Source organism: Hemiscyllium ocellatum, chromosome 37 (assembly GCF_020745735.1).
Source record: "Hemiscyllium ocellatum isolate sHemOce1 chromosome 37, sHemOce1.pat.X.cur, whole genome shotgun sequence".
Classification (NCBI taxonomy): Eukaryota; Metazoa; Chordata; class Chondrichthyes; order Orectolobiformes; family Hemiscylliidae; genus Hemiscyllium; species Hemiscyllium ocellatum.
In genome coordinates, this window is record NC_083437.1 from 7,381,878 (window position 1) to 7,406,684 (window position 24,807).

The 24,807-nt window shown below is 42.6% G+C and overlaps 1 protein-coding gene across 1 annotated transcript in view; it reads left to right on the forward strand.

Annotated features, from left to right (window-relative positions):
* Nucleotides 1-24,807, forward strand: part of LOC132833550 (proproteinase E-like) — a 74,883-nt gene that overhangs the window by 43,180 nt on the left and 6,896 nt on the right. Inside the window, exons 5-6 of the mRNA XM_060851911.1 lie at nt 4,462-4,604; nt 13,810-13,962. Of these exons, the coding sequence (XP_060707894.1) occupies nt 4,462-4,604; nt 13,810-13,962 (296 nt within the window). The remainder of the gene's footprint in view (nt 1-4,461; nt 4,605-13,809; nt 13,963-24,807) is intronic.

Consider the following 24,807-nt stretch of genomic DNA (forward strand, 5'->3'; position numbering starts at 1 on the left):
GGTGTCATCTGAAAACTTACTAACTGTACCTCTTATGCTCCATCCAAATCATTTATATAAATGATGAAAAGTAGAGAACCCAGCACTGATCCTTGTGGCACTCCACTGGTCACAGGCCTCCAGTCTGAAAAACAACTCTCCACCAGCACCCTCTGTCTTCTACCTTTGAGCCAGTTCTGAATCCAAATGGCTAGTTATCCCTGTATTCTATGAGATCAAACCTTGCTGACCAGTCTCCCCAGTTGTTGACTGAGGGCTGAATTCTCCTGGAGAATTATTGTACTCATCATCAGGTAGAACTACATGATGTCCACTGTAGAGGGAAGATGAGGGTTTGTTTGAAGGTCTCCTCTGAAAGGTGGTGCCTGCCTTGGATTCCTTGCCCTTTGTGGAATCAGCCTGGTTTCCCAAGAGCAGGACCTCTGTAGGCACCTCAGGCTGGACTGACATGAATAGAATCATCCCCAGTAGACTTAGAATATTATTTTGTAATATTGTTATTGTAATATTTGTTAGATTATCTGAACCATTAACATCTCAAGCTTTTTGTACAATTGAGTGCTCTGTCTCTTTCCAGTGGTGACAATACCTTTGAAGTGCTCCTCATTGTTTCTGATATGGTTAGTTATATTCTTCATCTCCATTAGGTTTAAGATAAAAAGATCCATTAACCAGGAACCTTAAACAAAAATTATTGATATATTATAAAATAAGACTTTTTCAGCTAATGTGCAAATCAGACCAAACAGTTTGAAATGTGGAAGTATAAATATTTTACCCTTCTAAATAACACTAGGCACATATATCAATTAAAGATAAAGGAGCTCTCTCTTCAGAGAATAACTTCAGGAGGAAAATATACTTTGGCCAATAATTGCTAGTTCTTGAAGCAATAAGGGATAAGGTATGAAATGTTCAGAATGGCATTAAGTGTTAGGTAAAGGGTAAATGTAGGGGTATGGGTGGGTTGCGCTTCGGCGGGTCGGTGTGGACTTGTTGGGCTGAAGGGCCTGTTTCCACACTGTAAGTAATCTAATCTAATCTAATCTAATTTCACTAAATAAAGGCACTTGTCTGTGGGACTTTTATGTATGTGGTTCATTCAGGAAGCAAGGGGAAAGAGGCTTTTCAAAGGCTAGGTGGCTCAGTATTTCAGTTAGTACACTGGACCTTCAAAATGCCTTTCCTGGAGATCAGAGGAGGAGCTAGGGTAGCTTCTCTCTCATTTTGTCTCTGTCTCTCCCTCTCTTTCTTTGTTTCTCCCTTTCCCTGTCTCCCTCTGTCTCTCCCTCACTCAACAGCCTGTATGCCAACTGAACTCCAAATAATATCAAAAACAATTAACTCCTGACAACCATAAACACAGGCATATGATTTCCAGAAAATAAACCTTGGCAAGATGTACCTTTAGAAATAAAAGGTCTCCATTTGTCCTTTTAGTAACATCTTTGTAAAGTAAAATAAAACAGTCCAGGTATCTCCTCAGTGTTTTTAAGTGAACTATTGCCCACAATCCTTTAAACAGGAATCCTCAGAAAATATTAACACTTTTCAGTCAGTCTTCCTCTTACAGAGGCAGGACTGCTGTAGACATGCTCAATGGCCTCCCTATTCAAAGGATTTTTTAGCTGACAGTGAAGTTGCAACATAAAATATTTGAGTGCTCTTGCGTTGGAAATGAAACAGAGACAAGCACCAGCAGCTAAAATGGACTATGGACAATGCAGACACAATCAGCCAAAAACCAATGAGCATTTTATTTACCAACAGGAAATGACCTAATATGAACTTAACAGCAAGGAAAGACCATTCAGCCACTTGAGCCTGTTCTGTTGACTTAGTGAATCTATATTTTAACTCCATTTGGTTAAATATGAGGTGCTGCACTTTGGGAGATCAAATGTTAAGGGAAAGTATAGATAATGGCAGGCCCCTGAACAGCACTGATGTACAGAGAAATGTTATGGTTCAAGTCCATAGCTCCCTGAAAGTGACCACGCAAGTAGATAGGGTAGTAGAAACAGCGTATGGCACGCTTGCCTTTTGTTGGTCAGTGGATTGAGTACCAGAGTCTGGATGTCATGGTGCAGCTTTAAAAGACTATGGTTAGGTCACACTTACAGTTACTGCACTCAATTCTGCTTACCACATTAAAGGGAGGATGTGGAGGCTTTGGAAAGTTGAAGAAGAGGTTTACCTGGATGCTGCCCGGATTAGAGGGTATGAGCTATAAGGAAAAGCTAGAAAGATTCTGCTTGTTTTCTTTGGAGCAGTGGAGGCTGAGGGGAGACTTGATAGAAGTCTGTAAAATTATAAGATGCGTGGATAGAGTTGATGGTCAGAATCTTTTTCCCCAGAGTTAAAATGTCTAATACTAGTGTTATAAAGAGGAGGTTGACATTCCTCTGATAGTTAAAACTGAAACATCCAGAGAGGAGCACTTCACCTCGTAATGTGATGAAGAACTGTGACAAGGGGTATAACCTACCACTCTTCCCCCAGTCTATTCTAAAGGAGTGGTTAAATGAAATGAAGTTCTTTTACTCACTTTACAATTAACAAGTAACAATTTATCTAACTCCAACAGAGAACAAATTAACATAATTCCTCACAAATTGAACAATCCTGCTCTAAATACCTACTCCTGAATAAAACAAGAGATTCTTTTGGAATGTTATTTCAATAATACAGATCCTACTTATAAAGATCCAGGAAATACGAACAATAAGTTAAATCTTAGTCTCTCAAAATTCATACAGAATGGATCCTGCTGAACTTTCTGTATTTTCTTCTGTCATCTTCCTTTGTCCAAAATGCCTTTTCAGTTGTTTCCAGTGTCAAGAATATTCACTGAACATGCCATGTACCTTAAAAGATTGTGCTTTTTAGAGAGGATGGAGATTTGTTGTGAGAGCCTAGTATTACTTTCTCAGATTGCACTTCGATCTCACCCCTTCAAATGGCAGTTGGCTTTCCTATCTCAGTCCATATAACCCCCATGACACATTAAATTCTTATGATTTGTTTCAGGATGTCAATACCATCAGATTTAAATTTAATTGGTCCTTAGTCTGCAAGTGCCTTTTTAAATTAACTGGCTGAATTTAAACTGTTGTCTGGATAAAAAAATGCTGTTTGGGTCTGCAAACTGATTGGCTCTTTTACACATTGTGTCAATTTGAGCAACTGATACTGCTGCCCACAGAAATTCATTTTTAAAGCATAAAAAGCACTTTCTCTTAAAAGAATGTCACAATTATACAATTTTAATATTTTTGCAGACCAACTTTGTGATACCACGGGGCATGCATTCAAAGTGAGGGGGAAAATTCAAAAGAGATGTTGTGGGGATTAGATTTTTTTTACAGAGTCTGGTAAGAGTCTGGAATGTACTGTCAGGCTGGTGGTTGAAGCAGATACAATAAGGACGTTAAAGGGGCTTTGAAATAACTACACAAAGGTGCAAGGAATGGAGGGATATGGACTAAGGGCAGGCAGAAGGGATTAGTTTTATTTAGTGTCATGTTTGGTACAACATTGTGGGCTGAAAGGCCTGTTCCTGTGCTGTACTGTTCTATCTGCCCATTCTGACTCCATTAACCTTAATACACTGTCTGCATCAAAACATATCTCTCTCAGTTTCTAAAGTGACAACTTATTCTCAGTTTCAACAATGTTTGAATTTTGTTGGGGCTAGTGCGGGGTAGAGAGTCCCTCTCTTTGGGTGGAAGGTTCTGCTTCCTACTACCAGGCTGGAATAGTGTAAGACTCATCTTAAGATCAAAGCACAATTGTTTAGATCACTCTCCCTCCAAACACTCCATCAACCCCCAACAAAGAAAATAGTCTCTATCTCTTGACCCTACCAAATCATTTAATAATCTTAAATAACTCCATCAGGTTATCCCCAGTCCTCTGCTACTTGAGGGAGTACAACCCTAGGTGATGAGGTCTCTCCCCAATACTTAACCTGATAATTGTGGCACTTGTTGCAAGTACATGTGGATGGAGGGGGTGGGAGGGAGGTCTTGAGGTGAAATGGTTAGTTTCCCTGCCCCTGAGGTTCTGGGTTTGAGTCTTACTCTAGGCCTTGATGGTCTAGGAAGGTGCCTTCGTGACACAGCCAAGCCAAATGATTATCCACGTGTAAACACTTCATACACACAGCTAGGGCAGATGGATAGAGTGAGAGATTCCTGGTCACTCATATGATAGAAAGAGAATTGGAGCCTCTACCATCATTGCCCAAAGCTCTTTGCTGCATCATGCCTATAAAAGTGTATGTTGCCATAGTAACCTGGACTCCCAGAGTGGTCTGTAAGTCACCACCACCTTGTAGGGATAGAATACTGCCACTTGGCAATTTCTACTTGGGTATTATTTGGCATTCCTTTCTATTTTTTCAGATTGAAACATTATCTGTCTTTCTATAACTGACACCCTGTGTTTAACATTATGTAGCCAAGGGGCCTAAACCTCGCAAGATGCAGCAAGCCCTACTTCCAGTAGTCGAACATGATATCTGCAGCCGGTCTGACTGGTGGGCAACGAACGTGATGGACACCATGATCTGTGTTGGAGGGTATTCCAAGACTGCATGTGAAGTATGTCATTAAATCTGTACATTTCAATCATACGTTGTTGCGGTATGCACTCATTAAAAGGTACAGTCACCTTTGCTTATGCCTGGTGACATTTTGTAAATTTGTCTTTGGGATGTGGGCATCATTGGCTAGTACAGTGGCCTGATTGTCCTTGGGAAGATGGTGGTGGTAGATCATAGAGACAGGAACGAAGGGTGAGATGGTTCATTGAGTTAATGGTCCTTCACCTATTAGACCTGAGTTAAAATTTAGTCTAGTCAGATGGAATAAAAGCCTTTGCTTTTGGTTGTAAGGAATGTTATGAGATCTCATTCCAGCAGTAAGCTCCCACAAATACCAATGTGATAATGAACAAGTAATCTGTTTTTTTTGTGATGGTAATTGAGGGATAAATTATGTCCAGGGTCACGAAGGATCACTCCCCTGCTCTTGTTCCAAATCTTCTAGATGTAAGAACAGATTAGACCTCAATGTAATATCTCATTTGAAGGATGTCGCCCCCAACAGGGCTGGGGGAGGAACAGCAAGGGAAGCAGAGAGACCTGAACAGACAAGAAATGAATTAAGGAGGTGAAAGAACACACGAGTCTTCAGGAATAACATGCTGTAACTAGGCTTCACAGAGGACAGTATGTGAGGGAACCTTATTTTAATAGGGTGGCAGTGGCCTTTATACTGGTGTTACCTGAATACAAAGGGGGTTGACTTGGAATTTCCTAAAGATTAGGAGGAAGATGAAGAAGAACACAAAGATGCAGAGGAGGAACCTTGTCCACCAAGTTCTGAGACTAAGAACATTACAAGATTCGGCTGAAACACCCAGAGCACTGACACTTCTTCCTTTCATCTGACCCACTTACCCTTAAAATGCCCAACTTCATGAAGAACAACAGCTCATCAAAATCTATTCAGATACACTCCAGCCTGAATGTGAAGAATGGCTATGAGCTGATGCCTGCTTCATTTCCCCCTGGGTAAACCCTCCAAGACTCTTCAGTGAGTTTGACTACCTTTCCTCATACTTTAAAGTTCCCGTTGGAATTAGCAGGTGTTAGAAGCAGTAACGCCTCTGACCTCTTCAAACACCAGTATTGTAATGTTTCAAAGTGCTAATGTTCTTGCTGACAGTGATTCTATTCTATTCAATACAGGTAAGTCTTGGTCATCCACCTTTCAAGAGTATAGGAGGTGGAATTTGACTTAACCCCTTCTGAGGGTGCTTGAGATGGTAATGGTGGATGACTGTGGCTAGCTGTGCCCAGTAAGTACGTGGTTGTAGATCGATGAGCTTGGCTTTGTTACAATCCTAATCTAACCAAACATTCCTAGTCTTTCACAAGCAAAATGTTCACCCCAAGGTTAGTGTGCTTTTGCTGATCTGTCCTATTATCATTTCTAGGAGGAAAAAAAACAATATTATTCAAGTCTCCTCCAAACTACCATAAAACCTTTCAATCACTGGGTTTTTGAAGCCAATGCTTTTCAATGTTTAGTTCCTGCTGTCATAAACCTCACAGTATAAACAAACTTCCATTAACACTCCACAATGTTTGCAGCGAGCTGCTCTCTGACTTATTTTCCTGCCCAAATGCCTCTAGTTTAAATTTCAAATATTAAAAATGACATTTATGGGTAGTCTGCCTTGCTTCTGGCATGACCAAGGGTATTGCTTCAGGGGCTGGAAGAGTAGCTAGTTTGCTCATATCCAGAGAGAACACAGCCATCCCCTTGCCAAGGAAACCCACACCACTTGCAGGAAGTGGGCATCACCAACAGCGCTGTTGTATCACACTTTCGCTGAAGTGAAACCTGTGAAGGAATTCCACAAGAACATGATAAAGGACTGATTACAGAACCTGGGTGCCCTGCGTGAGGACTGCGAGGTGTTTGAAGGTTCAATCTCCTTTGTGTTTTGTCAGCTAAAGGATATGCAACACCCCAGAACAAAGCTGATCCTCTAAGCAATTCCCAGGTGTATTTTCAAATAATGTTGGCTCCAAGCCACACAAGCAGATATTAAGGTAGGGGACAAAAAAGGCTGTCAAAGAGATAGGTTTGGAGGAAAATGTTAAAAAGGAAGAATGGGTTTGAGATGTATGACAGGAACAGATAGGTTGGAACTGGACTCTTCCAACATGAACTCTCTCTCTCACTATGCACTACATTGAAGGCAGTGGCGAATACAAATCTATCCCAAATATTTGTATTTAAAAGTTGGTCTATGTTTTCATATCTGCTGAAAAGATTTGGACTAATGCTTCTTGATCCACCTTGGGGTGGGTGGGGGGTGGGTGAGGTTAATCGATCAGTTGGTATCAGTTATAGAGCCATAGAACACAGAAACAGATCCTTCAGTTTAACTCATCTGTGCTGACCAGACATCCCAATCTGACCTAGTCCCAGTTAGAAGTTGCCCCATATCCTTCTAAACCTTTTCTATTGATATACCCAGCCAGGTGCCTTTTAAATGTTGTCATTGTGCACCACTTCCTCTGGCAGCTCCTTCCATACACGCACCACCCTCTGCTAGTAAAAGTTGCTTCTTAGGTCCCTTTTAAATCTTTCCCCTCTCATCTTAAACTTTATGCATCTAGTTTTGGACTCCCCCACACTGGGAAAAAGACCCTGGCTATTTTCCCTATCCATGCCCTTCATGATTTTGTAAACCTCTATAAGATCATCCCTCAGCCTCTGATGCTCCAGGGAAAACTAACCTCAAGCCTATTCAGCCTTTCCCTATAACTGAAACCCAGTTGTCCTTTGTTGTGGGTGATAGCTGTTTCCTGTGCACATAAAGCCATTGATTGTATATTTGAAACTGGGTTGTGGAGGTGCTGGCACACTTGCAAGGATGCGTTATGTGGTTTGGTTGGGACTCCTACCTTTCCAGCTGGTCTTAGTTGCTTGCCAGCTTTGATGTCTGAAGGATTCAGAATCACTCCTTGAGAATGCTCCCCAGGTCATTCTTATTTGCACGATTTTCTCTCCATCCATGGTGGACGTTCCACATTTCCTGAGGTTTTCCTTCACAGAATCGTGTATTGCTGAGAAAAGAAATATTTTGGTGGATCTTTTCATTTTGCCCTCGTCAGGACAATTCACAAGAATACCAAGTCAAGGGGAAGATGAACATTTTTATTTCTTTGTTTGGATAGTTTCTTCATGGCAGTGTAACTACCAGTCAGAGCTCACTTTCCAATCAACCAGGACCCTCCTCGGTCACAGAAAATGTTTTTTTATTCCTTTGAATTGGAATTCTTGTGGATTGTCTTGATGAGTGATAGGCAAAAAGACTGACAAAATTTGTCTTTTTTCAGCATCAAGACTGTTTCAATCATCAGAGGACAGGTACAATCCCAAGGAGATTGAAAAGATATGGTCCATGAATTGTGCAGAAGACCAGAATTGCTAACAAGAAAAATAAAGGTCCAGAACTAGGAACCTATTGACATCATTTCGAAAAAAATAATTAGGGCATGTTGGGAATGGGATCAGGAGAAACTGAAATTCCCAAAGTGATCACAACTCAAAACAATCAGGCATCAGCTCAGAAATGCAAAACATTGTATTTGAACATCAAAAAACATTCTTGAAACTTACAAATGGAGTTCTGGTCAGAACAGAAATGAATAGTTAACACATAGAATTTACTTTGAAGTGGTTTGCCAAAATTTATTGAGATTGAGTTCAGAGCATCATCTTAAAGATGGAATTAACTCCTGTGCTGTAGTGAGAAACGGGCCAGGAGAAAATGGGAACTGCAGATGCTGGAGATCAGAGTCGAAAAGTGTGGCGCTGGAAAAGCACAGCAGGTCAGGCAGCATCCGAGGAGCAGGAGAATTGACGTTTTGGGCATAAGTATTCCTAATGAAGGCCTTATGCTCGAGATGTTGACTCCCCTGCTCCTCGGATGTTGCCTGACCTGCTGTACTTTTCCAGCGCCACACTTGAAAAAAGTCACAGGCTATCCAGTCTTTCTTTATAACTCAAACCATCCATACCTGGCGACATCCTGTTAAATCTCTTCTGAACCCTTTCCAGCTTAATAATGTTATGGAGGGGTTGGTGTTGGACTGGGGTGGACAAAGGTAAAAATCACACAACACTTGGTTATAGTCCAACAGGTTGATTTGGAAGCACTAGCTTTCAGAGCGCTGCTCCTTCATCAGGTAGCTTTGGAAGAGGATCCATAAGACAGAGAATTTATAGCAAAACATTACAGTGTCATGCAACTGAAATGATATATTGAACAAACCTAGATTGCTTTTATATTTTTTTGCTACAAATTCTGTGTCTTATGATCTTCTTCCAAAGCTACCTAATGAAGGAGCAGCAATCTGAAAGTTAGTGCTTCCAAATAAACCTGTTGGACAATAACCTGGTGTTGAGTGATTTTTAACTTCAGCTTAATAATATCCTTCCTGTAACTGGTAACCAGAACTGGACACAGTATTCCAGAAGAGGCCTCACCAATGTCCAGTACATGACGTCCCAACTCCTAAACTCGAAGGAAGAGCAATGAAGGCAAGTGTGTCAAATGCCCTTTCACCACTCTGTCTATATGTGATGCAAACTTTAAAGCATTATGTACCTGCCACCCCTCGGCCCCTCTATTCTACAGAGCTGTCCAAGGCCCTACCATTAATTGTATAGGCCCCACTCTTGTACATTGTACCAAAATGCGAAACCTTGCACTTATCCAGGTTGAACTCTATCTGTCATTTTTCAGCCCTTGACCCATTTGCTCAAGATCCCTTTGTAATTTTAAAATACCTTCTTCATTGTTTAATATGCCACCAGTTTTGGTGTTGTCTGCAAACCTGTGCAAGGTTTTCAGTGAGGAAATTTATCTTAGCCTGCTGGACACACTTTCCTCATTCCTGAAGAAGGCTCATGCCCGAAACGTCGACTCTCCTGCACCTGGATGCTGCCTGACCCGCTGCGCTTTTCCAGCAACACATTTTCAGCCAAGGTTTTCAGTGACCTACTCAAAACAGATAAGGGAGTCACTGAAGACCAGTTCTCAGATCAGTTATTTGGAAAAGACAGACAATTACACAAGCAATCTCCATGCTATACAACTTAAAAAGGCAAATGAACAACACTGAGTTTGTGTAATTATTGACTCAGTGAGGTGGCATGAACATTTAGGTGGCTCTGTACTGTTTGCTTTTTGAGTTGTTATGTAGAACTCTGGAACACTCCCTGTTGGAGTCAGGGCTCTGGGTCACTCTGTGAACTATTGGAGCTTAGAAGAAGCCATGTGCCACTAATATCTCAGTGAAGCTGTGAATGAGGATGAAAAAAAACTCACATGGAATATGTATTTTGTGCATGTGGGCCACCTTAGAGCCCAGGAAACAAACCTAAGCACGGTGCGGGTTTGGTGAAGCTCACTGTTTGTGAAAAACTGGAACTGTGCCTTTGAGCAAGTGCTGAAGCACAGTTTCAAAATCCCAGGAGAGCGTTGACCCAGGAAAGGAAAACAAAGATTCAGAATGTTTACAGACCTTGAGGAAATCCATGGCAAAATGGCTCTGGAGAAAATTATTTTCATTGAAAGCGAAGAATTGTAAACCCTTTATGAAGGTTTCTTGAGATTTAGTGACTAACCTTGCAACTAATATCTTGGGAGGGCTGTGGGGAGTTTGATGATGAAGCTAATGGGTCTATCAAAGCAGAAGGAGTGTACCCACTGTTTATGTTACTTACATTTGCCTCATTAATTTTGGGATGTTAGAAGTTTATAGTCACAGGATAAGAGAATTGCTGGCTAGGACAGCATTTATTGCCCATTCCAAAGGGCAGGTAAGAGTCAAACACATTGCTGTGGGCCTGGAGTCACATGTAGGCCAGACCAGGTAAGAATGGCAGTTTCCATCCCTGAAGGTCATTAGGGAACCAGATGGGTTTTTACAACAACGGGTTTCTGGCCATCAGTAGATTTTTAATTCCAGATTTTTATTGAACTCCAACTCCACCATCTGCTGTGGTGGGATTAGAACCGAGGATTCCAGAACATTACCTGGGTCTCTGGATTAATAGTCTAGTGATAATACCACTTGGCTGTCACCACTCCTTAAGTATAAGCCATATCTGTTTTTGTTTCAATAAAGTTTGCATGTTTGATTATTTTAATTGTAATAAATACACTATTTTTTATCAACTAAAAAAAAACCTGTCTGACTTGTTTCCAATAACAAAACAGATGTATTCTAAAACCTAGAAAATTGGCCATCTCATCAACCTGGGTAAATTAAAATTTGTTGTGATTAGTAGAGGAGTGGGAGTATAAAGGAACTGATGCACATATCCAAACTCAACCATAACATTACCTACAGCCTCCAGGGTTGTGTTACAGTAGGTGAGATTTAGTCAGCCTGTTGTGCTGGTCAATGGAGTATCTCCATCTTCTTCAAGCTGATGGTTAGTCTGTAAAAATGAGCCACCTTTGAAAAGCAGTCCATGTGGGGGAAGTCCATGTTCACAGTGCTTGATATGAGGTGCTGGTCAATCATGTGTCATCATCGCTGAACCCTACATTGAGGAATTCCATTACGCCTGCTATTTGTTCTGATGTGGATGTACAGTCCATCAACTTTTCCATCAAGTGTAACAATGAATATACTGTCAATCTGCAAATTGGCAAAAAAAAAACACTGGGCTAATTTGTGAGAATGTTTCAGAATGAAGAGGTGAATAAGTAACTGCAAGGTTCAATTCTGTGTTTGACAATAGGTCCGAAGGCACACAATTTTGCTTTCACGATACCGAGGGATAAAGTGAAATATGTAATTATAGAAAATATGCCGTTCTGCAGTGAATTCTGTTCATCAGGCTTTCTAAAACAAATCAGTAGCCTGATGGTTTATAGCCTCAGCGCTGGGGTAATTAGCAAAGGAGGATTCCTTCAGTCCTATCTCTTCATTCAGCTGTTGGCTGATCTGATTCAGATTCAAGCTACCTGTACCTCTCTAGTAAACTCCTTAACTTCAAATAAAAACCCAGTAATTTCAGTTTGAATCTTTCAATTGACTGATTATCAACAGTTTTTTGGAGAGAGATTTCCAGATTTCGACTACCTAACGAACAGTTTATATATAATAATTGGCAATGCATTAAATCCATCTGCTGAAGTTATTCATCATGCATCACGTGTATAATGTGTAAATATAAAATGCACATTTTATACTTATAAATTCAACCCAGCTTGAAAAGTATAGATGCGATAAATTAAAAGGCAGCAAAGTATGTCTGTTGAATAATTCTGAAGTAAATGAAGTGATTGTAATGTTCTGTTTAATATTGGTCTGCATTGGGATTTTCAGTTTTCTTTATTCTTTCAAGGGTGCTGCTGGCAAGGCCAACATTTATTACCTGTCTCCAATTGCCCTTTGAATTGAGTTGCATTGCTTGGCCATTCTAGAGTCAACCACATTGCTGTGGGTCTGGAGTCACATTTAGGCCAGACAGGGTATGGGCGGCAGATTTCCGTCCTTCAAGGACATTAGTGAACCAGATGAGTTTTTTACAAGTGGTGGTAATTTTATGGTCACCAATGCTGAGATTAGCTTTCCATTCCAGCTTTACAATTAGAAATCATTAAATCTCTGCAATTAAGAGTCTAATGAGGACCATTGTCGATTGTTGGAAAAACACATCTGGTTCACTAATGTCCTTCAGGGAAGGAAACTACCATCTCTACCTGGTCTGGACTACATGTAATTCCGGACACACTGCAAAATGGTTGTCTCGTATCTGTTCTCCGGGATGGGGAATACATGTTGGCCAAGTCTAATCCCATGAATGAATAAAAAGTGAATTTAAACTCCATCACGTTCCATGGTGGGACTTGAACCCACAGTCTTAGAGTACAGGCCTAGGGAGGGTCTCTGGATTATTGGCCAGTGGCATTACCACAACGCCACAATCTTGCTACCCACCTCCCTGTGCCCCCGCCCCGTCAGCTCCTTTGGTGTTCAAGTTAATTCCTTTTTGGAAGATGCAGAGTAATAATAAAACATTGAGAATATGTGGTCCTGCAGTCTCACCTGTTTGTGGACATGAAGCCCACAAACCTCCATCTGTTGCTTTTCCAAATGTGAATTGGAAGAACCCAAGAAATCAGATGTGGCTTTCTGATTTGTGCTCCTGATAAAGAATTGGCATCTGACACCAAAATTGGAGGTGTAGTGGACAGCGAAGAGGGTTACCTCAGATTACAACAGGATCTGGATCAGATAGGCCAATGGGCTGAGAAGTGGCAGATGGAGTTTAATGCAGATAAATGTGAGGTGCTGCATTTTGGGAAAGCAAATCTTAGCAGGACTTATACACTTAATGGTAAGGTCCTAGGGAGTGTTGCTGAACAAAGAGACCTTGAAGTGCAGGTTCATAGCTCCTTGAAAGTGGAGTCGCAGGTAGGTAGGATAGTGATGAAGGCGTTTGGTATGCTTTCCTTTATTGGTCAGAGTATTGAGTACAGGAGTCAGGACATCATGTTGTGGCTGCACAGGACATTGGTTAGGCCACTGTTGGAATATTGCGTGCAATTCTGGTCTCCTTCCTATCGGGTTGGAGAATTTGAGCTATAGGGAGAGGCTTACCAGGCTGGGGCTGAGGGGTGACCTTACAGAGGTTTACCAAATTATAAGGGGCATGGATAGAATAAATAGACAAAGTCTTTTCCCAGGGATGGGGAATCCAGAACTAGAGGGCATAGGTTTAGGGTGAGAGGGGAAAGATATAAAAGAGACCTAAGGGGCAACTTTTTCACACAGAGGGTGGTACGTGTATGGAATGAGCTGCCAGAGAATGTGATGGATGCTGGTACAATTGCAACATTTAAGAGGCATTTGGATGGGTATATGAATAGGAAGGGTTTGGAGGGATATGGGCTGTGTGCTGGCAGGTGGGACTAGATTGGGTTGGGATATCTGATTGGCGTGGACAGGTTGGATCGAAGGGTCTGTTTCCATGCTGTACATCTCAGTGGCTCTATGACTCTATGGTGTGGACAATGCTGTGTGGAGCTCAGCAGGTGCTAATGGAACTTTCAGCTCCCTCAAAACTGGAAAGGTTTTTGTCAATTCTGAGATGATAACCAGAATAATTTGTAAAAACCAACTGAGGCAGCAAAACAACAATGTGTTTTCTTTGTTTCAAAAAGATACCCAACATAACGGAGAGACTTCTTTTACCTCAGGGTGACCCAGGCAGTCCTTTGAACTGTTTTGGTAGTGATGGTAGATGGTACATCAATGGAGTGGGGAGCTTCACAGGGTCCTATCCATGTAACACAGCGAGGAAGCCCACTGTCTACACTCGGATATCTGCCTTCAACAGCTGGATCAATGATGTAAGTCCATCTTTAAGCATCATTTTGCCTGATTTACATTTCTGTGCTTCAAGTAAACTGTGAATATAAAATTAGCTCAGCCTTATTGAGCAATTAGATGATGATGAAATGATAGTCCATTTGAATGTTTGATATAAAAAACAAAAGAAGTGATGATGCTGTAAATTAGAAACAAAAAACAGAAATTGCTGGAAAAGCTCAGCGAGTCTGGAAGCAGCTGGAGAGAAATTGGAGTTCACATTTTGAACTGAGTGACAATATGTTTTGTCCTAAGTATTACAAAATCCCTACAATGTAGAAGCAGGCCTTTCAGCCCACACCAAGCTTCCGAAAAGCACCCCACCCAGACCCACCCTACATTTCCCATGGCTAGCTCACCTAGCCTGCATACAATGGGCAATTTATCATGGTCAATTCACCTAACCTGCACATCTTTGGACTGTGGGTGGAGATCCACACAGACATGGGGAGAATGTGTAAACTCCACACAGTCACCTGAGACTGGAATTGGACCCAGATCCCTGCTGCTGTGAGAAAGCTAACCACTGAGCCATCGTGCCACTCAAAGATATGGTCTTTAAAAAGAAACATTCCTTCAAGGTTCAAATACTCCAAAAGGTCTGAAAGAATTGTGGATGCTGGAAATCAGAAACAAAAACAGAAATGGCTGGAGAAACTCAGCAGGTTTGGCAGCATCTGTGGCAAGGCAGCAGAGTTAACGTTTCTAGTCCAATGACCCTTCTTGAGAACTCTAAAAGGTCAGTCAACTGTAGATAACAAAGGAAGTTATTGATTATGTAAGATTAAATAGAAGGATTTATAAAGTCACCAGAAATATTCGTAAATCTGAGGATCAGGAGGTTCATAGAAAACAGCAAAAGGTGACCAAGAAGTTCATAAGGAAAGAGAGAATAGAATATGGATACAACCTACAAAAACCCCATGAAAATGGACTATAAAAGCTTTAATAGGTGTGTAAAAAAGAATCATTTGGTTAAGACAAATGTGGATCCATTAAAAGCAGTGTTAGGGGAATTTATGATGTCATATCTTTCTCTTTTATTTACGAATTAGACATAGGAGTCATGGAGTCATAGAGATGTACAGCATGGAAACAGACCCTTCGGTCCAACTAGTCCATGCCAACCAGATATCTCAGCCTAATCTAGTTCTATTTGCCAGCACCTGGCCCATATGCCTCTAAACCCTTCCTATTCATATACCCATCCCAATGTCTCTTAAACGTTGTAACTGTACCAGCCTCCACCACTTTCTTTGGCAGCTCATTCCATAAACGCACCACCCTCTGCGTGAAAAAGTTGCCCCTTAGGTCCCTTTTAAATCTTTACCCCTCTCGCCCTAAACCCTAAGCCTTCTAGTTCTGGACTCCCATACCACAGGGAAAAGACTTAGTCACACACAAGACCCACATTTATTGCTCATCCTTAATTGCCCTGGAACTGAGGGTCTTGCTTGACCCTTTCAGAGGACAGTTAAGAGCTAACCAATTTACTATGGGTCTCAGCTGAGTATGAGTGGGGCATTTCTTTCCCTAAAGGGCATTAGTGGATTGGGTTTGGTTGGTATTCCAAGGTCTGTTGTGCTGGAATTTGAACTCATTATCTCTAAGCATTAGCTTCGGCCTCTGGAGTATTAGTTCAGTGACTATTGCCCCCTTATAGTAGACGCTGCTAAGGGAATCAGTGGATATGGAGTTATTGCAGGAAGGTATCATTGAGGTTGATCCAACTGGCCCAAAGACAAGTCCACAGGTGACAATGCAGCCAGCAAGCACATTGTTCAAAATGCAGGTGGGTGTAACTAACAGCTTTTGTAACAAGCTGCTTGTCCAATCAGAGGCTTTAGTCCATCTGCAATAACTGTTGGAGAGAAACAGCCCGTCCAATGGGAGGAAGTTGTGAGTGCACCAATAAGCCGTGCCTCCCTCTTCCGCGGTTACGTTAGGGCCCGGGTGTCCTTGGAGAAGGAGCACGCGGTGTCCACCAACACCCTGGAGTTGTTCAGGGAGAGGTGGGCGCTGCAGGGAGTGGTATTTTGATTTAGTCCCTGCCCTCCCCTTCACTGTTTTGATCACACAGCATTGCCCTTTGATGTGAAGGGCACTGCTTGTCGCTGGCCACTCGGGTGTGTCCTTTCTTCCTGGTGGTGGAAATTAAATAAAGATTTGTGCACTTTGTGTCTCTCACTGTGTCTCACACCTGCACGCACACACACACCATGGGTGCTGGGGAAAAATAAGCACTACTGCAGTTAGGCGGTAGTGTGGGGGTAATAAAAAAAAGAAAAGAAAAATTAAAACCAGGTGAGCATTGTCCTTTAAAAAAGAAAAAAAAATAAGCCGTGCCTTTGAATCTGTGTGGTAGGGAACAGAAGGGATTCAGGGGTGGAACGGAAATGGATTGCTGTCTGATCATCACGAGGAGAGTCAGGGTGCAGTGGGCCTTCGGTGGAGGAAGCAGTTTGGGTGACAGCCTCCCAGAGCTGAGGAGGGAAGAGAATGAATAGAATGAGAGTCAGATGGGCTGTGAGTGGAGGGGAGGGGAGAGGGTAAGAGTCAGGCAGGCTGCTGGGAGAGGGGTGAGGGAGGCTGCTGGAAGAAGGGGTGAGGGAGGCTGCTGGGAGAGGGGGTGAGTGTGAGAGTCAGGCTGGCAGCTGGGAGAGGGGGTGAGGGAGGCTGCTGGGAGAGGGGGTGAGCATGAGAGTCAGGCAGGCTGCTGGGAGAGGGGGTGAGGGAGGCTGCTGGGGGGGGTGAAGGTAAGAGTCAGGCAGGCTGTTGGGAGAGGGGGTAAGGGTGGGAGTCAGGTAGGCTGCTGGGAGAGGGGCGTGAGGGTCGGACAGACTGCTTGGAGGGGGGTGAGAGTGAGGGAGGCTGCTGGGAGAGGGTGAGAGTCAGGCAAGCTGCTGGGAGAGGCATTGAGGTTGAATGAAGCTTCTGGGAGAAGGCCAGGGAGGTGGAGGTTGGGTGTGTGAGACTAGAGTGAAAGGTGGTTATGTGAGTGGCTGTATGTTGCAGGTTCTTGCAAGTGAGGGTGATGTGTACACCAACTGGGAAGGAAGTGGAGTGGGGTTGCTTGTGGAAAATGACAGTGACTGTCTAGTTTAGAGGTCAATGGGACCAAGCCAAACTCATCCCACACCCACATTGTCCCCATCAACCAACAACAAAGCAGCAACCTGCTTCTAATCCTCACCTTTGTGCGAATTGTACAAAGTCCACTTGGAGTATGGCTGACTGTAGACAAACCAAGGTCAGTCAATATTAATCCAACTCAGACCTGGACCCCATCCTCTTCCTTGGCAATCAGATCATGGGGCCTAATCTTTTTCCTTCTGCACTCCTTCCTCCAACAGAAAGGCTACTCAGTGTTTTGATTAGTCAGCTCACTCACATGGCTCTTTTCAATGGCCGTTTTTTTGTTAATTACACTCCACTAATTAATTTATTGCTCTGGAATTGTTTGTCCAATGAAAATCTTATCTGCTGTGTGCCCTCTCAAAATTTGCCAATGAAACCATCCTACCAGTGATAGAAAAATTGAGGCGTGACCCTGAGGTAAAAGATCAGCCATAATGAACAATGGCACACACTTGATGGGCCGAATGGACTACTTCTGTTCCTGTTTCTTAGGTGTAGAGAAGTCAGAGTGCTTGAAAACATTTGTCTTCTTGTTTAAATGCTTAGAAAAATATTGAGGATCTGGCCTGAATAGTATTTAAGACTTTGCTCTCGCACTGGGATTCATTGTTATCTTCAGAAGTGAAGACCTAGCAGGAAGCTGCATTGATATCAATGAGAAGATCTCAGACTTCAGCGATTGGCTGTTCAGATTATTTAATTATTCTGATGATCCATGCTGCCGGTCGAATTTTGAGAGTTGCCTTCTTCATAACTGTGTATTTCCATATTCCGGCCATTTTATTTTCTCAACCACAATAAGCAGGTGCTTTTAAAAGGTCCTAACCTCTTTAATGGATTTGCAAAATCCATAAAAAATCTTCAGACTTCTAATATTCCGTTCACTTCGGTTCTGTTGAGAGTCATAGAGTCCTCCAGCATGGAAACAGGCCCTTTGGCCCAAAGTGGTCTATGCCAGTCAATGTCCATTCACACTAACCCCATTTCCCTGCACTCGGCTCATATCCTTCTAAACCTTTCCTATCCCTGTATTTGACATGCCTTGTACATTCATTCATCACTGATAGAGTTAACCAACACCGACATCAGAGACACTCCACTAGTCACAGGCCTCCAAAAATCCTTCTCTGTTGCCCTCTGCTTCCTACCATCAAGCCAATTGTATATCCAGTTTGTCAGTGTATTTGTCCGAATGCCTGTTAAATGTTGTTAATGTACCTGCCTCAACCACTTCCGCTGGCAGCTCATTCCATCAGCATACACCCCTCTGTGTAAAAAAGTTGCCCCTCAGGTTCCCTTTTATTCTTTCCCCTTTAATGTTAAACTGATGCCCCTAGTCCTCGATTCCCCAACCCTCAGAAAACAGCTGAGTGCACTCACTCTATCCATGCCTCTCATGATAGTTTACACTTCTATAAGATTCCCCCTCTTTCTAGTCTACTCTAAAGAAAAATGCCCTAGCTTGTCCAACTTCTCCCTATAACTCAGACCACTGAGTCCTGGCAACATCCTTCTGAATGGTTTCTTCTGAAATCTTTCCAGTTTAAAACAGTTTAATAACAACACCTTCCAATAGCAAGGTGACCAAAACTGGACACAATACTCTAAGTTGGGCTTCACCAACACCCTGTACAACTGCGACATACCTTCCCAACTTCTATACTCAATGCCCTGACTGATAAAAGCCAGTGTGCCAAAAGCCTTCTTCACTGCCCTGTCTACCAGTGACTCCACCTTTAGAGAACCATGCACCTGAACTCCAAGGTCCCTCTGTTCCACTACACGCCTTAAGGACCTACCATTCATCATGACAGTGTTACCTTGATTTGACTTTCCAAAATGCAAGACCTCGCACTTATCTATATTAAACTCCATTTGTTATTTCTTGGCCCACTTCTCCAGTTGACCAAGGTCCTGCTGAAATTTCTGATAACCTTCCTCACTGTTCACAATGCCACCTATTTTAGTGTCACCTGCAAAATTACTAATCATGCCTTGTACATTTGTTGACCATTTGTATAGATGCCAAACAGCAATGGGTCCAACACTGACACCAGAGACACTCCACTTGTCACAGGCCTCCATTGTGACAATCATCCTTTCACTATTACCCACTGCTTCCTACCATCAAGCCAATTGTATATCCAATTTGCCAGCTTCCTTTGGATTCTGTGAGATCTAACATACCAGAACAGCCTACCATGCGGAACCTTATCAAACGCCTTACTGAAATCCATATAGACCACGTCTACCACCCTGCCTTCGTCAACCTTCATCACTTCATCAAAAACTCTAACAAATTTGTGAGGCATGATCTTCCATACACAAACCCATGCTGACTACTCCTAATTAGACCCTGTCTTTCCAAATGCATGTATATGTTATCGCGCAGAATCTTCTCAAGTAACTTGCCTACCACAGATGTTAAGCTTACTAGTCTATCGTACTCTTTGCAGCCTTTCGTGAATAAGGGCACATCATTTGCTACCCTCTAGTCTCTGGGACCTCAGCTGTGGCGAACGATGACTCGAAAATATCAGCCAAGACCCCTGCAATTTCTTCTCTTGCCTCTTGCAGTGTTTTTGGATATATTGGGTCAGGAGCAGGAGATTTATCCACCTTCATACATTCTAATACATCCACCATCTCCTCTACGGAGATCTGGCTGTCCCCAAGATATCACCACTAGCTTCCCCAAGTTTCCAAGTCTTCATGTCTTTCCCCACGGTAAACACAGCAGAGAACTATTCATTGAGGACCTTACCTAGCTCCTGCAGTTTTACACATATATGTCCACTTTGGTCCTTGAGGAGTCGGAGTGTCTCTATAGTTATTCTTTTCCTTTTAATATTGTGATAATGCTGTTCCTTTAACAAGGTTATGTTGCCCTTGTTTTTTTTTCAGAGAGTTTGTAAACCAAGACACTCTGAGAGGTCTAGGTTTGAAGGGTTTTAGGGCCAGTTTGATTATAGCTTTCTGATCAAAGCCTCAATATCTCTTATCATCCAGGGTTCCCCATTCCTTCAACCTTACCTTTCACCCTCACAGGAACATATAGACCTTGAACTCTAGCTATATCACCTTTAAAGGCCTCCCACATGCTGGAGGTCCCTTTGCCTGCAAACAAACTACTCTAGTCAATCCTTGCAAGTTCCTGTCTAATTCTATCAAAATTCGCCTTGCCCTAATCTGGCACTTGAACCCGTGGACCAGCTTTGTCCCTCTCCATAACTATTAAGTGCTCCCCCACTGTCACTTCAGTCACCTGGCCTGCCCTATTTCCCAAGAGTTGGTCGTGGTTTGCTTTTCCTGAGTAGGACCCAAGTAGGGGAGTGTCATGGTGCTAGCACTGCTGCCTCACAGCGCCAGGTACCCGGGTGTGATTCCAGCCTTGGGTGACTGTCTGTGTGGAATTTGCATATTCTCCCAGTGTTTGCGTGAGTTTCCTCTGGGAGCTCCAGTTACCTCCCACAATCCAAAGACATGCAGGTTAGGTGAATTGGCCACGCTAAATTTCCAGAGTGTTCAGGGATGTGGGGGTTAGGTGCATTAGTCAGGGGTAAATAAAGAGTAATAGGTAGGGGAATGGGTTCTGGGTGGGTTACTCTTCAGAGGGTCAGTGTGGACTTGTTGGGCCAAATGGCCTGTTTCCACATTATAGGGATTCTGTGATTCTATATACTGCTTGAGGAAACTTTCCTGAATGTACTTAACAAATTCCAACCCATCTAAGCCTTTAATGCTATGGCAGTCCCAGGCTATGTTAGGAAAATTAAAATCCCATACTATGACAACCCTATTGCTCCTGCAAGTCTCCCCAGTCTCCCTGCATATTTGTTCCTCTAATTCCCATTGACTACTTGGGGGCCCTTAGTATAACCCCAACAACGTCACCATCCCCTTCTTATTTCTTAACTCTACCCACAATGCCTCACTGGATGGTCCTTCAGTTATTTCATCTCTGGTTACTGCTGTGATACACGGCTTAATCAAAAATGTAACTTCCCCCTCTCCTCTTTCCACTAACTCTGTCCCACCTAAAGCACCTGTACCCTGGCACATTAAGCAGCCAGCCCTGTCCCTCCCTTAGCCATGTTTCTGTGATGGCTATAACATCCCAGTCCCATGTACCCATCCTGAGTTCATCGGCCTTACCTGTCAGCCCTCTTTCGTTGAAATAAATGCAATTTAATTCAACAGACATTCCTCGTTCTCTGTCATGTCCCAGAAATTATTCCAATGATTTAAAACTCTGAATCCCTGCCCCTTGCACCAATTCTTGGGCCACACTTGATGTGCCGTGTCCTTCTGTTCTTACCCTCGCCAGCACATGGCACTGGAAGTAATCCGGAGATTACCACTGACAAGGTCCTGGTTTTTAACTTTTTTCCTGGCTCTTTATAATCACTCCACAGGACCTCATCCCGATTTCTACGTGCACAATGACTTCTGGCTGCTCACCAACCCTCTTGAGAATATTCTGCAGCCGCTCTGAAATATCCTGGATCCTGGCACCCGAAAGGCAACACACCATCTTGGATTCCCATTTATGGCCACAGAATCTCCTGTCTATCCCCTAACTATTGAGTCTCCTTTCACTAAGTTCTTGTTTACTTTTACCCTCTCTGGCTGTGCTCCACAGCCAGTCGTAGTGCCACCAACCTGGTTGCCACCAACCTAGCTACTGTTGCTTTCCCTGAATGGTCATACCTCCTCTCTTGTTCCATCCCCGCTCCCCCCCCCACCACCACCACCACCACCCCCCAACAGTATCCAAAATGGTATACTTGTTTTCGAGGGGAATAGCCACAGGGGATTCCTGCAATCTCTGCCTTTCCTGGTGGTCACCCAGCTATTCTCTGCCTGCACCTTTAGCTGTGAGCACCTCATTAAAACTCTGATGCATCATCACATCTTGGATGATCCTGAGTGCATCCAACTCCAGCTCCCTAACACAATCTCCCAGGAGCTGCAGCTGGGTGCACTTCCCTGACGTGTAGTCAACAGGGATGATGGAAGTCTCCCTGAATGTCCACATCCTGCAGGAGGAACGTGCAACTTCTCTAAATGCTGTAAGACCAAAGAGAAAAGTTCAAAGGACTTTGAGTTTACTTGTAATTTTTACTGAGCTACTGCTCTTCAAAGCCTCACTATTTACCCTGCTACCAACTACTTATGCAACAGCACATCTCTCTCCCCATGCACTACTGGTAACACTACTGTGATGTAGTGTTTGGGTCTTAAGCACTCCTTGATAACCAGCCCATGATGATCTGCTCTTCAGTGCAGGGGTGACTGCTTCCAGGCTATAGTGCATATACCGAAGCAAACTTCATTGAAGTACTAAAGGGTTGTGTAACTCGTATTGAATATAAATATTTATCTAAGGCAGTGCTGAGGAAGGGCACATTTTTTTTCAAATGGGACATTGCACCAGGAAAGGCCTTGGTTTATGTAAATGGGCCTAAAGTGCACTTTTATAGAGTCTGAGAATTTTCCCTGACCAATATTATTCTTCACAGATTCACAGTATTATTGCAATGCAGAAGGAGACCATTCAGCCCATCACATCAGCACTGGCTCTCATAAGGGCCACCTCACTTTGTGCCATTCTCTCACCTGTTTGTGGGAGCTTGCTCTGCACATTTCCTAAATTGTAACAGTCGCTACACCTCGAAAGGACTTCATCGGCTGTAAAGCATGTTGTACCATCCTCAGGTAGTGAAAGGCGTTACGTAAATGCAAGACTTTAATTTCTTTCCCTTTGCTCATTGAATATATTGCCCTATTGCTGATGTGGAACTGCTGAGTACACTATAACCCTGAAGTCCAGGGTAGAGAGAAAGGCTACCCTGTGTTGTGTGTGTGTGTGTGAACAGCAGAGTTATGTTGTGGAGTGAATTAAAGCAGAAGTGAAAAGGGTGGGAGGATGGACATTTATTGCCGGAAGAAAGTTGGCCTTATTATCCAAAGTCTGTTTGCCAAACCATAGAGTATTAATCAGGTCAAAGCAATATGACCTGGTTCAGGGTAGTGACCGAGGATCACTACCACAAGTTGGCCTGTAATAATCCATACTTCCTGTTGTTTACTTGGTGAGGAAACACTGGTGCTTTGAACTATGATCATTATTTTGCGGCTGCTTATGAAATACTCTGATATCGGGCTCAGAGTCTGACACACTTGTGTCCCTACAACGTGAAGGAGCTGCTCTTTAAGCCTCTCCACCTGATGGAATCACCATGAGCTGGCCCAAGAGCAATCTCAGTTTGGACGCGCACCAACTCTGGTTTCTTCATTTTTTTTTCTCAGCTTGTTTGAAATATTTTTGATTTGTCTTTACCCTGAGCCAAAATACTGGACGAAAATGTGAAAAACCTCAACAAAGTTAGATGTTTGAGTCTGCATTCTGAATTTTTAAATCAGCACACTCCTCTCCGTTGTTCTCTGCTATATTGTTGTTCCTTGCTTGAGGGAAGCTTGTGTGATTCCAAATTTTTGAAAGGGGAGGAAATTGGACCTTGAGATTTGAAGGAGTGTATTGGTCTGGTATTGGGAAAGATGTTGGGAGTCATTATCAGAATCAAATGTATGATCACCTGAAGAAATTGAAATTAATGAATTTTAACATAGCTTTAGGTATTGGTTCAATAACCTGACTGAATTGACACAAAGAAATGCCAAGATTACTGGCAATCCTGTTGAAATTGTATATTATGATGTTCAGAAATCCACCAACAATGTGCCATACACACAATGCATGTGGCATTATTTCATCATGTGAAAATAATGGTCAACTAGTCAATTTGCAATCATATAGTTTTTGATCTTACATGCAGAGAAAGTGTAAGTTATAGAGTCATAGAAACGTACAGCCATGGAAACATATCTTGTCCAACTCGTCCATGCTGACCAGATATCTTAATTTAATCTAGTCCCATTTGTCAACATTTGGCCCATGTCCGCAATGGAATGCAGTATTCCAAAAGTGGCCTAACCAAGTCCTGGACAGCTGCAACATGATCTCCCAACTCCTATAGTCAATGCATTGACCAATAAAATCCAAAATGGTGGACAGGAGACAATCATGGCTATAAAAGCTGTTCCTTTTTTTTGAGATATTGTTCAATACTGGAGCTGAACATTTCTTGGAGCTGTAACTACTGTTTTGCGGATTTTGCTTTGTTTTTGGAACTCTTGAAAAAGAAAGTTTATCTCCATGAAGACATAGAATCAAAAGTATAGCAACAGGAGGAGGGTATTCAGTCCTTCATGGCTGCATCACCATTCAATATGATCAGAGTTGACCCTTTATCTCAACGCCATATTCCTTGACAGCTTTATCATTTAAATACCTATTTCTTTCTTTCTTTAAGTAGATGTAGTGACTTGGATTTGATAACCTTTTGTAGTTAAGATAAATCATGACCGCAGCTTTATGGAATTTATTTTAAGACATTTACTCTTTGCCATGTTTAGAATGGTTTGAAATTAGGGCGTTCATTTTATGACTCTCAGGTTTTATGCACATGCAGTGTTTTATAAGTGGATGTGAAAAACATCTTTCAGAGATTAGGTCCAGCTGGTGACACATTCACATCTAAGTCAGAGGGTCCTGGGTTCCAGTTCCACTCCATCCCAGCAGCAGGGTCTAAGATGCCTCTCCATTATAGTATTGAAGGAGTGCT